The following is a 14,197-nucleotide window of genomic DNA, read 5'->3' on the forward strand; positions in this document are numbered from 1 at the left end:
TGAAAATAGATGAATTATGAGGAGGTAACAAATGATAGTTCGGTACTCCACATGAGACATATGTTGACCGAGACCATCAGTAGAGATATTTAATTTATAAACCGTAAATTATAATATTCTTCTAAAACCCAATTAAACCAACTTAAATTCAAATTTCAATTTAGGTTAAAAAATTCAAACAAAAAAAAACAAATAAAAAAAACCGAGCATAGAAAATGTCAAAAAGGAACTAGGTTGGTGAAAATGGCAACTAATAAAACCCAAGGGACGTCGGGTTTAGCAAACATTGCCCCGCTCCCCTTTACGCTGGTTTACCTTGGGTAAGCGTAACATATCACCGACCCAATTCAACATCTCTTTTATTTGTTTTGTGTAAATAATGAAAAAATCTTCAAGTCTCACTTGAAAACACGATTTCACACTCTCTCTCATCCCATCGTCTCTGGAACAAACGAGAAGCGCAGCCTCAACAACGACGACAAACGCTAAACACCACCGCCATTTTGCTGGGAGATTCCTCTGCTAGTCGCCGGTAATTTCTCATTGCGCTTGCTTTATCTCATCCCTTTGTCTTGCTGTTTTGTGTTTGTGCCCTAATATTTTTCGCTATAGATTAAATCCTTTTCTTTCTTAGCACGGCTAGGATTAGGGCACGGAAAATTCCATATTTTGCGTGATCTTGATTTATAATTTAAATGGTACGCCTTTAAACTTGAGAGAATTCGATGTTGTAAAAGAATTTTTCTCTTTCTTTCTTTCTTAAAGTCGTGTTATTTTTTTATCATCAACATAGAAATAGGGTTTGCTTCCTTTTTAATACCTGTCAGCAGTTCAGCTCGAGTTTTTTTGCATCATATGACAGAAAATCAAGTGGTACGAACTACTTTGTAGATTGATAATATCAATGGCTCCTGTTAAAGTCTATCTGTATAAATCGCAGACCCTTAAGAGGCCCCTTTGTTATGCGAAATTTATCAGATTTGATTGCTTAGAGAACCCTGCTCTTGTAGGTTATTGTCTTGTACATGAAAGCATACATATCCTTTCTTGATGAGCAAGTCTTTTTAACGTCTTCTTGATTGAACTTTAACCGGTGAAAGTTGCTAGTGGTTCCAGCTAACTATGTATATTCGGTTGCATTATAGGTGATTATGTTTTGTAATTATGTTTTACAGTAGAAGTTTCAACATAAAAGGTGGAAAGAGTTCAAGTGTGTGCTTATATGATTTACGAGCTATTCAATACAAAACTGATTCATTTAACCATTTTGTATTGCCTCTTTGTTTTTCACTTAATTTTGTTGTTACACCATGTCTTAAGGTAAACTAGGGATAACCTATGTTGTTCAGAAGACACCAAGGATGTTAATTCCTCTTAATTGGTATGTATTGCATACTGTGCAGGTAGCAGATGTCTGTTTAATGCATCTGTGAAGTAGGGGGAGTGGAGGTTCTTTGTTTGAAAAAATTGGTGGAGAGTGCAGGAGACAACAATGACTGCTTTGTTGTCAAGTGATCCTATGCAGTTTGGAATGTTTGATAGTGGTCCGTATAGGAATGCTGATGATAGTAAGGCGGAAGAAAATGGCGGCAGGTGGTATTTTTCACGTAAAGAAATCGAGGAAAACTCCCCATCAAGACCAGATGGCATTGATTTGAAGAAGGAGACTTACCTACGTAAATCATATTGCACATTCTTGCAAGACTTGGGTATGCGTCTCAAAGTGTAAGCTCCTTTATCTCTCATCTTATTTCTGATTACTGCATTCAGTATTTTGTTCAACATTGTTCTATCACATGCATCCTTCTTTATGCAACTTCCATCTTCCTCTCATGTGCCTTTTTCTTCCAACTTCATTCTCAAAGTAATCCAACCTAACATTTAGCTCAACACTTGTGTCTGCCACTAACACAATGTCACTGGGGAAAAAAACATACATCATGGCACCCCACCCAGAGTCTCACAAATTATCTCTTCCAAAATCAAAGTGATAATTTGTTATGGCTGTTTTAGGCCTCCAATCATTCTCTGACCAAGTAACTTTTTACCTCAATAGTTGTTGCAACTTTCTACATTTGTTCTTGCAAGTTAGCATCACAGTTCTAAGTCTGCATTTCTTTGGGATCTTGGGAGTCTTTAAGATGATGTTAAAGAGGTTCATCAACCGTTGCACTTCCACCTTCTCAAGGCACTGCTACACACAAATAGGGATTTGGTGTAACACTTCACATGAAGTTATTTTCTGGCCACAATCACATCATCATTTCTCCTTGCAACATACAAAAAGCACCAAAAATGCATACTGTTTAAATGGCCAGTAAAGCTTCAGTCATTTGTTTTCAATGGTTGTATTCTGTCATTTGAGTAGGATGAGTTCTATACGTGCATAGAAGTCCTTTTATATAATATAATATTTATGAGGGTATTTTGGTTAAAGTAACCCGTATGGTGTAAGAGTTTGTGATTGTAAAGTGTTCTTGGATCATCAAATTAACAGCTACATTCTCAAAGTCATGTCTTTATTGTTATCATGGTATTGCAATAGGCTTTGATTTCTCGGTGATTCATTTTGCAGTATTTGAATATGAGCGATGTCTTAGTGTCCAAAAGTGCATTTATCAGCTAAATAAACTCAACAATTGCTGATTTCTTGTTTGCAATTCGTATGGGATTCTTCAGTAAAGTTCAGTAATATCATATATTTTACCATGTGCATATGCTAGGTGATTGCAACTAGACCTCTTATAATTAAGTTTTATACGTTTGAGAGACCAAAGTTTTATTTCTCAGAGAGTTTTAAAACATGAAATTCACGTCTGGGCCCCTCTCATCTCATGTGCATATTGTTTATAGAATCTGAAGGATATTACCACTATAATTAGACTCTTTTTGATTTTTTTGTTTTATTGTAGTATATAACCCCTCCCCCCTCCCCTACCCAAAAAAAAGAGTATCAGTTTTGAGGAATGATACTCTGGAAATGATTTGATGATGATATATTTTGTTAAACTGATTAGTTTGTAATAAGACAAACACTTATGAGCTTGGACTGATCTTTGCTTTGTAATTGCCTAATTGGTAGGTATGAAGTTGTTGTGTTGTGGTCTTATATTGATTTTGGTTGTTACAGGCCCCAGGTAACGATTGCTACAGCTATAATCTTTTGTCACCGTTTCTTTCTCCGTCAGTCACATGCAAAGAATGACAGGAGGGTCAGTGCTACCTCTTTTCTTTTCCTTATCATCTATTTATTTTCAATGGATTTTGTTTTAATTTGTGTGTTAAAAGTTCATCTTTCGCAAAATTCTGACATCTAATTGTTTACAATGCTCTGGGAATATAAAATATTAATAGGTATCAGGAGCATTAGATGATCTCTTTGCTTTTAAGTTTTTTTCTTTTTTTCAATACTTATGCGAGCCAAAACTCACCCTTCCCAAAAGTGAAAAACAAAGTAACACAGACAATCATAGGAGCTGCTAGAGCTTTTTATACTTTAGGCAAGATTGTAAAAGTTGTTAAGCGCTAACTGGGGATTATATATTTGGGTGGGGACCCTAAATTTTAAAGGAATATATTTGAAAGAAAATTAAAATCTACCAATATCCTAAGAAGTGTTTATTTATTTAAGTCACCAATCATCATACCATGAGTTCATAATGAGTTTAATAAACTAAAAAAAAAAATCATCCGACTTTCCATTAGTTTGACTTGACCGAGTCCGATTACCACTAATCCTACTCAGTAACAGGTCACTGAGGCCGATTTTCACAGCGCTGACTTTAGGCACTAGCTTTCATAGATGTGTATGTATGTTTCATAGATAAATTTTTTTACACATGTAATATGTGTAGCTTAGTTTCTCTTGCAAATTATCAACTGCTAGGTTTACAACAGTTTAAATTTTGTCAGCACATCTTATATATTTGGTGTAGATGTGTATATAAAAAATAGGTTTTTAAAACACTCTCTCACACACACACAAATAACAAAAGAAGTTGGTAAAGGATTTTTCACATGGGTATCAACTGCCTGCATTACAATTTATATTGGTGGGTAAATGCACACAGTAGCAGTATATTTTAGATGAAAAAAATTCATTTTAGTTGATGTACTTTACGCAAAATAGTGACATTTATTTTAGGACCAATTTTCATATGCATTTTTTCTAAAGCAGAGCCATTTTAAGCTGGTTTGACCATAAGAATTGATACATTAATATTTAACATACATAAACCATTATTAATGAATGAAAATTTGAAGTATGCTGCTATATTGCGTAAACAGTGTAATATCATTTTGAACCAGATGGAAATAGGAAGGAATATAGTTAACTATGTTGAAGATAACATTGTTAGAATTTTATGATAAATACGTAATTTCAAAGTAAAAGGGATCCAATATAAAAGACCAGAAGGGCTCAATATCAAAATGAAGACTGAAGAGGAGTATGTTGAAATTTCTATAGCCCTTGCTTGGTGTTTCTTTCTGTATAGATAACAACATCTAACAGAAGCAAATAACACAAACACATATAATAACTAATAAGCAAAGCAATTAACACATCTAACAACTGCATTGCACAGCCACGTACTGTTTGAGAAAAGAATTATGCTATTTATTAATTATTGCCTTCCATCAAAACAGAAGCAAATAACACATCACAGTTGCAACTTTCTTTTCTTTATGTTAATAAAATTGTGATGGGATGTGTTGACTAATTACTAATATGGTAAAAGATTGCATTGCAGACAGTTGCAACTGTCTGTATGTTTCTTGCAGGCAAGGTTGAAGAAACTCCTCGGCCTTTGAAAGATGTTATCCTTGTTTCTTATGAGATTAATAACAAAAAGGATCCCGAGGCAATACAAAGAATCAAACAGAAGGTACCATCATTTATTTCTATTCCCTATTCCTTTTCTTCTAATCTAAGCTGCCTTTTAAACTCTTCAAGAGTTGAAGTGTGTATATTATCTATTCTATCCTCATAAGATCTTGTCGTGTACCTGAGTTGAATGTGATGATAAATAACAGTAGAGTGATTTTGAAGTGTGTTGCAATGCAATGCAGGAAGTGTATGAACAACAAAAGGAACTAATTTTATTGGGAGAACGTGTTGTTCTTGCAACTCTGGGTTTTGATTTTAACGTGCATCACCCGTATAAACCACTAGTAGAGGCAATAAAGAAGTTCAAGGTTGCCCAAAATGCCCTTGCTCAAGTTGCATGGAATTTTGTGAACGATGGGTAGGCATGCTGTGTATGTTGTGATTGTGTATTTATCATCCTTTTGGATCGATCATTTTTTCCATTCATTTTGACATGCAAAAGAGGTGGCATGCAAATATGCAGGCTCCGGACATCTCTGTGCTTGCAATTTAAGCCCCATCACATCGCAGCTGGTGCCATTTTCCTAGCCGCCAAGTTCCTCAAAGTCAAACTCCCTTCCGACGGTGAGAAAGTCTGGTGGCAGGAGTTCGATGTCACCCCCCGCCAGTTAGAAGGTCCGTGTCCCTGTCTTTTTTTCCAATTCTACCCTTATAAATATTCATCATTCATCATTTTTTTTCAGAGGTGAGCAACCAAATGTTGGAACTGTACGAACAAAACAGAGTGGTGCCAGCTCAGACGAGTGAAGTGGTTGACGGGAGTACAGGTGGCGGGGTGAATCAAAAGGGGGCCGCCACACGAGCTGTTGGCATGGACGAAGAACATGAACATGGAGCAAACAGAAGCAGCTCAAACCCTACATCGTCACGTCCCCCGCCCGATCAGGATGGCCCACCAAGAACCTCCGAAGTCAATGAAAGTCAACATGGAGGTGATGATGTTAACCGCAGGGAAGATGGTTCCGAAGGGCATGAGGGAAGTCGTAAAGAGAAAGAGAAAGAGAAATATTACAAAGGGCAGTCGCCACAGGATGCCATCAAAAAGATTGATAAGGATAAGGTGAAGGCGGCGCTTGAGAAAAGGAGGAAGGCGCGTGGTGGGGATGTGACACGTAGGACTGATTTCATGGATGAAGATGATTTGATTGAGAGGGAGTTGGAAGATGGGATTGAGTTGGCTGCTGAATCAGAGAAAAGGAAACATAATCACAACAATAATTGGTCTAAAACATCAGCAGCAGCAGCAGGAGGAGGAGGTTCGAATGATGATGATGGTTATGATGACAATGATGATGATGATGTTGAAGATGGACAGTACCATACGTCATCCAAAGGACAGACGTCAAGGAGTCAAGAGTTTGAGGCTGTGGAAGAAGGGGAAGTCGGGGCCATGAGGAGGATGTTTGATGATGATGATGATAATAATAATAATAATGGTCATGATCATGATGATGTAAGGTTGTCACCAAAGTCTAGTAATAGGAAAAGGAAAGGTGGTGGGAGTCCATCTGAGAAACGAAGGAGAAACTAGACAACCCAATCCAATCCCATCCAACATCTCATTTATTCTTGAATCCTGTTTCTGCTCTCTGGTATGTCGTTGCTGTATTTGTTTGACAAAACTAAATTTTGGTTTCCCTTTTCTTTCTCTTTCCTCATCGTCTTCTTCTTCTTATGGTCATGAAATGAGAAACAGACAGACCATTTACAAACTTTAATCAGCTTTCCTATATTCTCATCCATGAAAATTATAATTCAACATAATTTGCTTCTTAAATGGCACCTTATAACACTAGATTATTTTTTCATTTTTTCTTGCTTTTCTTATGGTGAACCGATATCATTATGAGTAATGTATGTAAATCATTTCATTTCATCTCCAAATCAAATGATATGTAACCTTACCTTACCTTACCTTACTATGTTTATGCCTTCTCTTTTACTGCATCAATCAATCACATGGGCTCACTAAACCTTAGCTTACTTGTGTGCTGTAAGTTAACCACATATATTGTAGGTTGTAGTTAATGTTTGTTAACTATTTGGATGAAACTGTAATCATCAATTGCTTGCTCTGACCATTATTGTGTGGCACGTAAGAATAAATCTGATGAACCTTTTTCTCTTTCGGTTTGCTGGTCTTCAGAAAATGATGTAGAGATGGCAGTGTCAGTATTTTTGATAGAGGTCTGATGATGTCTAGAATGAAGGTTAACATGATTAAACAACTAATAACACATGATTGTAAGCATATTCTTTCATTGTAGCATTTTAAATTTAATCTATATGCAATATTAATAATCTATCCTTATTTGACTAATTAATGATTTAAACTTCTCTAAAATCTCACTAGTTCATACGACCATACAATATTTAGGATTCTGATAATATCTCCATTCATGACCATGTGCAACACAAACTTTCAATTAGGAAATAATTTCTCTTTCATCTAATTTACAAGTGGCCAACTGAGAGAAACAAATTTGGTCTCTTGTATCATACATTCATACAGGTCGGTTGTTATGTCTGTTTTATTATTTATTATTTTAACGGTATCTTTATTGTTTTTTAATGAGCAATTAGTTGCAAAATAGTACCTATCCGGGTAGTCTTAGATCTCCAAGTCAATTTCCAAAACATATTTTTAATAGTATCGATCATAAATCGTCATTGATTAAATACAAATGAATGATTATCATGAGGCAAACATGATTGTTAATAACAAAACGACAATTGATTGGAACATCGTTGGGAAACATATTTAACAAATGAATTGATAATGATAGATTATCATTACATGCTTGTTCCGTCAAAGAATCAGATGAAGTGAATTGAGATCGAAGATCTAAATTGAGAAAATGAAAGTGAATCGATGTAATCTTCGAACAAGGCAATCCAGAAAATTAAAACGACAATAATGAATCGATCCAAAATAGACAATCAAGAATGCTCAAATCACGTGAGATCTGGACTCAATCGATGGCTTAAAATAATATTATAAGCAAGCAACATATGATGTGGGTCAAATAATTGGGCTTTTAATCTAATAAACTCAATATACCAAGATCATTGGGCCGAATCATAAGTAATTGGGTTAAAAAAATAAATTTCAAATCAGATATGAACATAATGATCATGATGAACAATAGCTAGAAAACTAAGAACACGATTCCAAAAATTTTAAAAACTCAACAATTATTGAATCTTCAATTTAATTATTTAAGAATTTGTCAAATCAAGATTGTTCCTTGAACAAATCGCATAGATCTTCAAGACAAGACTATAATACCAAGTGTAAGGACATAAAACCTGGATTTGTCATGTGGAAATTAAGAATGACATAATCGACAAAATATGAATCAAATGATTTTGGTTGAGGAAAGAGATTACACGAGCATAGTTACATATTCGAGTGATGTTGGAAGTCTCATATATGCCTACTATCCATAGATGTATGTCATGTTGACCAAATCACATAAATATTGCGTTTTTGTATGATTATTCTCGTTTTTCTTCCCAAAAGACCAGTTGAGATTGATTTTTGAGTGCCAATTTAAGCTTGTCACCAGTACAACCTGAAACCGATCTAGGTTCATAAAATTGTAACGTGGGAAAATCCCCCATGAGGATCCCGGTTTTTTGTTTTGTTGGGGGTGGGGATAGTGACAGATTTTTATACCTGACGAGGATGGCAACTGTTATGGGAATGGAGGTAGATATGACAATTGATGACACGACATGACAAAAATACATGACACAAAACGAAATTTGAACGAAACTAAAATTCAACCTTTTGTTCATTTTGTGTTTGTATCAAATGTAAAAAGGACGATGTCGTGTCGTGTTGTGTTTCTGTTCAAAATTCGACATGACATTAACACGATTTAACATTTGTTTGTCGTGTTTGTTGTGTTATGTACGATTAATTATTAAATAAATAAACTATGTGTTATTTTATTTTATCGTTTTCGTGTCGTATCGTGTTTGACATTTTTTAATTGGTTCGTTTTCGAGTTAAAAAAAAACATGACATCGTGTCGTGTCATGTTCGTGTTACATAACACCTTGCTGTGTTGTATCGTATCAGAAAAAAACACGACATGATTGTCCGATTCGCCACCCCTAGATAGAGATGAGGATTTGGTTATGAGGATAGAGAATGCTATCCCCGTTAATAAAATTGTTTTTTACTTTATCAAACAAATAAGAATCAAGATCACATAGTGAAAGTACGCAGACACACAAATTTTTTATTTTATTTTATTTTATTTATGAGTTTGATTCTCTATAATTTGTAGATGTAGGATGAAGAAAAAGATTGAAGTAAGGACACTATAGATATAAAATCAAGCTAAGCACATCAATAAATAAATAAATAAATAAATAATACTATTTCATTACTTTCATTCATAACAACAACAAATAACAATCCCTGAACATGATCTATATTGACGATACATCTTTGATCGAAAAAATAATAATTTGGAGTTTATCGATATATTTCTTGAAAATAAAACAAAAGATAAAACATTAATTATGGTAACAATGACGACAATGACAATCCTATTGACAATGACTTGATCTTTGTAACAACGTTATTATTGGCTCAACGACAACAAAATAATAATGCCTCTAGCTAGAATATGTTTATTAAAATAAAATTAAGAGAAACCATGATTTGAAAATACACGTTAATATTAATTATGAATCTACACATTAACTCCAAAAGCGATTTATACCACCACATGATCGATATGATGCACCCTTTGGCCTACCATGAAAAACATCCCTCTACCATATGATCACCATGGGTTTGCATCAACAAAATTTAGATGAATTATTGCACAATAAATATATCAATTCTCTCTAGTTTTGTCTCGTAAACCCAAGTGCAAGTAAATCTTGATTTGTGCCAATGAAGTCGTAGTTACCTCCTGTGTTCAAATCAAAACTGATGGACCCACCACCACCACCACCCTCCGTTTTGATCTTCATTTCTTCCTTTACTATTGTGGGCCCCTTCTTGCCATCGTGGCTAAATTTAGAAACATTCTCTTGCCTTCCTTCTCCATTTAAATTGTCCATGAGATCCGAAAGGGCTAAGTTGAAGTTGGTTAGTTCAGCTCGTGTTGCTTCAAGATTTCCAGATGAGTTCATGTCAAGTGATAGGCTTTTTTGAGCATTCTCTAAGATTCCTTGCAAGTATTTTCCTTGAGTTTCTATTCTCATTTGTAGTTTCTTCTGTACCTAATCAGTGTTTTCATTACACATGTGAAATGACTAAAACACCCTTTGATAAAGACCGAACAACAAAAAGGTACCGTGTCTAATACATACGTACAAGTTAATGCCATTAAATAGTAATTGTGATGATGGAGATAAGAGCAATATAAGGCTTAACTATTTTCTTTACTGATTAAACTGCTATATATTTTCGACCGTTTAAAAAGACCATTTTCATGGTTTGAAAATGCATAAAATAACAACATACTTTCATTAGTTTATCAATTTAGCCACTGGAATATTATGTTTTATGATTATTGCAATATATTAGAAAACAGTTACGTGGTCAAATCAATAAAATGGTGAAAATAATAGGTTGTGGTCTTTTGAATTTAATAGTAAAAATAAGCAATTAGACAACTTTCTGAAATAGGAATTTTTCCTAAAAAAGAAATCGGATTTTCATTTTCGTGAGGCATATTGTGACAGAAAATGATGCAATTTGAACTGAGGAAGGGAATTGTTATATACCTCAAACTGCTCTTGTAACCTTTTTTGTGCTTCAATCTGGCATAGCAGTGCATCTGCAATAGGTATATCTCTGTATACAAAAGGAATAATAATAATAAAAAAAAAGCTATTCAGATTGAGATTCTTTTAAGCTGAATTTAATATGATGGAACATATGAGAAATGATGCATACACTTGTTCGTGATTAGCTCTCAAAGAATTGGAGCTTGTGCCTGTCGAATGCAGATTGTAGTGTTCATAGGAATCACCTAAATGATCAAATAATCATGAGAAATACTGAAAAAAAAAAAAAACACGTGTGAAATCGATGAAAGATCAAAATGTGATTGATGCTCACCACTGTTTTCATTGTTGGGATCACCATTGTTTTGCTTCTTTGCCTGCTGTCCAAGTCTATACTTCTATAAACATAAAACAAGACTCCAAAGTTTTAAAGTTTAAACAACAAATCAAACTTAATTAAATTAACTTCATGTTTGACTTTTTGAGTGTCAAACGCTGACTTTCAACTTCAAAATCCACAAGAACTGGTTTGATGTTGTAGAAGAAACTAGCGAACTAAATCTGATTATGTAAATAGTGTTGGATTTGAATCGTGTGTAAACAGAAAACGATTAGAATCCATGTCGAATTTGAATTCGTGTAGTTCAAGATTTGACTTTCCAAGTCAAGAACGTGAAGTTCTTGGGATTGAAGAAGAGTGTGAAACTCTACCTGTAAATGGCTCTTCAAATGGTATAATGTCAACCCCTTTAATCCCATCAATCTCAGCACCGATTTAGGAGTTGCTTCTGGAAAACAAACCCAATATTAGTTTCGAATCGAATCAGAATTTTCATACAAATTTCAAATCGAGAACACTTATAATACGTCGTAGTCTTCATATTATCATTCAAAAACGAATTTAACCTGCAATTCTTTTGTTGGGTTGATTATGGATATAAAGATTCTTGATCCCATGAAGACGTAATCGGAAAATTAAATTTGAAAAAAGCAGACATTTTTCACAATCTGGAAAATGGTCCATAAAGACCAAAACTTTTCAATTGTTTGAACAATCTTGGATTCTGGGCATTGGGAGACTTCTGATCAAGATTAAGAATCTCATCAAGATAAGTCAAATTCAATGAACAGAAGCCTTTGACCAAATTGGAAACTCAAAATTGAGTCATTTAGCTTTAAAAAACTTTAAAAAGTCGAATAACCCACAAGTTTAAACACTTAAACCAACCAGTTTAATCAGTTTTTATTCTCAAAAACAGAAAGATTAAGACATTATTTATGATCAAAGATTTTAAAAGAGAAAACAGAGAGACTAACTGTCAGGGCCACCAAGTTTAGTAACAGCATCAACAAATCTATCATGAAGATCAGCAGTCCATCTGAGCCTTGGCTTTGGGTCTCTTGTCATCACCACCCCGCCACTCTCAAACTCAAAACACCCACCACCACCACCACCGCCACCACCGCCGTATCTGCCGTCCATTTGAATACAACTATCACCACACCACCACTTTCTTTCACCAGTACCCACCAAAACCTCGATTATGCTCTTTTCCCAAAAATTCAACTTCTCCCACTACCAAGTTTCTTTATTTGTTTTTCAACTTTTCTTTTCTTTTTTTTTTTCTTTGTCCCCTTTGGGAATTTTGTTTATTTATGGATGGGTTCTTTCTTTTGTACAACAAAGACAGAGAGAAAGAAGCAACCACAGAATGAATTCCCCACACTCAAAAGGTAAAAGTGCTAAAAGTTTCAAAGATATATACACCGATACATCATGTGTCTATATAAATTCTTTGAGGACTTGTTGAAGTTAAATGGGAGATTATATGCTTTGGAAGACAAGAATAAATTTGGGAACCAAAGTTAACTAAACAAATGGAGCTTTCTCATGAGATATTAGAATCTTGAAAAACAATAATATCTTAAAATTAGAATTAGATTAAATTAATAATGTGTTACATGTGCAATGAAGGAGAGTTAAGACTTAAGATTATATTATTACACAATCATCTATGAGGTTTAATGATATTATCAAAAATACCCCCTACTTCCAAGAATTTCACAACTTCCACCGAATCTTGTGTGATTATCATATGGCCCTAATACCCTTTTTTCTTACTGTTTCTTTGGAATGGGTGAACCAAATTGATGTCTCATGTATAGGTTCCGAATCTTCTATTCTGGATTGCAATATCTTTCACAATTCACTATAGCTTTGAATTTTCAAAAAAGAAATTCCTTACATGTGAAAAGACTAAGATGCCCATGACTTTTATAGGACTGGATGGTTTGGTCCACACTGTTTCATTATCTTTCTTATTTGGTCCATTCATAATGTTCTTCTTTTGTTAGTAAATCTATTATGTGGTTTGGTATAATGCCAATGAATCTGACAATACCATTGGTCCATTGGTATGCCTCTATACCAATATCGAAGCACCATGCTACACACAAAACACAAGTTTTTGACAATCAAAGAAGAAAAGAACCAAACACATGTTAATGGTCCTTTTTAAGTATACTTCCAAAGCATGCACAATGTGTTACTTAGATTTTGATCTTATAGGAATGCTTGCATCGAACAGCTTAAAATTGAGGGGTTTGGAAGGGTAATTAAAGCAAATCATTACCATCATTACCTCCGAGCTCTATCAAGTACAAAAAATGTTGGTGATTTTAGTATCACCAGTACATTTTGTGTAATTGAAACTTACTTATGAGCTGAGAGACTTCATAATTTGCATTCTAATATATGTTTGGATATGTGCGGAGTGCACGCATGTATAAGATTGAATTAGAAGCCGGTTTGACGACAAGTCGGGGGGTCTGAGGGCAACGCCTCCGGGTTTGGGGTTTCCAAAGAGGCAGCGCCCTTAGCGGGATCATTTTTTCCAATTTTGTTCAATGTTGACCATTTTCCATTTGAAACCGTATAAATATTTTTTTTTATTACATTTGAAACTGTATAAATACATTTTTTTTTTCATTTAAAAACCACATTTTTATAGAAATACAAAGTTTTTTTTTTTACATTCAAAAACATAATGTTCTACATAAATATGAAACCAAAGTAACCATAAGCTTCAAATAAGATGTAACAATTTCACGGGTTGCAAACCTGACGTCTATGCCTTGATCGACTACACGCCTCCAAACCTCCAAACTCATTTTAAAGTTGCGTATTTAATATAAAATACGGTTTATATATAACTAATTCATATTTATACATAAAATTATGGTTTGAATGTAAAAAAATCTTATATTTATATAAATATATGGTTTTTAAATGAAAAAAATGTATCTATACGGTTTAAAATGTTTTAAAAAAATATTTATACGGTTTCAAATAAAAAATAATCAATATTGAACAAAATTGAAAAAAAAAATAATGTTCGATTTGGAACAAAAAAACAAAGTGTCAAAATTGAAAAAAAAAATAAAAACTTGGTGTCTTTTGTGGAAAAAATCAATTTTGACACGTTAGCATGTCATGTCAGTATGTCACGTCATCAAAACTGACTTGTCATCGTGTCACGTCAGCAAATAACC

At 34.2% G+C, this 14,197-nt stretch overlaps 2 protein-coding genes across 2 annotated transcripts; one reads left to right on the forward strand and one right to left on the reverse strand.

Moving 5' to 3' along the window:
• The first annotated feature begins 394 nt into the window (after window positions 1-394).
• LOC145091750 (cyclin-T1-3-like) lies at window positions 395-6,665 on the forward strand. The gene is made up of 7 exons (XM_079029539.1): window positions 395-532; window positions 1,404-1,725; window positions 3,131-3,212; window positions 4,752-4,886; window positions 5,071-5,246; window positions 5,352-5,503; window positions 5,572-6,665. The coding sequence occupies exons 2-7, from the start codon at window positions 1,493-1,495 to the stop codon at window positions 6,417-6,419; spliced, it is 1,626 nt and encodes a 541-aa protein (XP_078885665.1). The 5' UTR covers window positions 395-532; window positions 1,404-1,492; the 3' UTR covers window positions 6,420-6,665.
• A 2,897-nt stretch (window positions 6,666-9,562) lies between these two features.
• On the reverse strand, window positions 9,563-12,507 carry LOC145091751 (myb family transcription factor PHL11-like). The gene is made up of 6 exons (XM_079029540.1): window positions 11,963-12,507; window positions 11,357-11,433; window positions 10,980-11,043; window positions 10,815-10,890; window positions 10,643-10,712; window positions 9,563-10,135 (listed from the first exon to the last, which is right to left on the reverse strand). Exons 1-6 carry the CDS (start codon window positions 12,126-12,128, stop codon window positions 9,755-9,757), a joined length of 834 nt encoding a protein of 277 aa, XP_078885666.1. The 5' UTR covers window positions 12,129-12,507; the 3' UTR covers window positions 9,563-9,754.
• Between the last annotated feature and the right edge of the window lie 1,690 nt (window positions 12,508-14,197).

The sequence above is a fragment of the Lactuca serriola genome, chromosome 3 (assembly GCF_051521515.1).
Source record: "Lactuca serriola cultivar US96UC23 chromosome 3, Lser_US96UC23_V15, whole genome shotgun sequence".
Taxonomy (NCBI): Eukaryota; Viridiplantae; Streptophyta; class Magnoliopsida; order Asterales; family Asteraceae; genus Lactuca; species Lactuca serriola.

Bases quoted from the DNA above. Each gene is read 5' to 3' on its own strand.
- LOC145091750 (XM_079029539.1), top strand. From the start codon at position 1,493: ATGACTGCTTTGTTGTCAAGTGATCCTATGCAGTTTGGAATGTTTGAT. The intron at 3,213-4,751 runs GTCAGTGCTACC...ATTGCATTGCAG, and splicing joins ATGCAAAGAATGACAGGAGG to ACAGTTGCAACTGTCTGTAT. The intron at 5,247-5,351 runs GTAGGCATGCTG...GCAAATATGCAG, and splicing joins TGGAATTTTGTGAACGATGG to GCTCCGGACATCTCTGTGCT.
- LOC145091751 (XM_079029540.1), bottom strand. From the start codon at position 12,128: ATGGACGGCAGATACGGCGGTGGTGGCGGTGGTGGTGGTGGTGGGTGT. The intron at 11,044-11,356 runs GTAGAGTTTCAC...TTATGTTTATAG, and splicing joins ATTTGAAGAGCCATTTACAG to AAGTATAGACTTGGACAGCA. The intron at 10,136-10,642 runs GTATATAACAAT...AACACTGATTAG, and splicing joins GGTTACAAGAGCAGTTTGAG to GTACAGAAGAAACTACAAAT.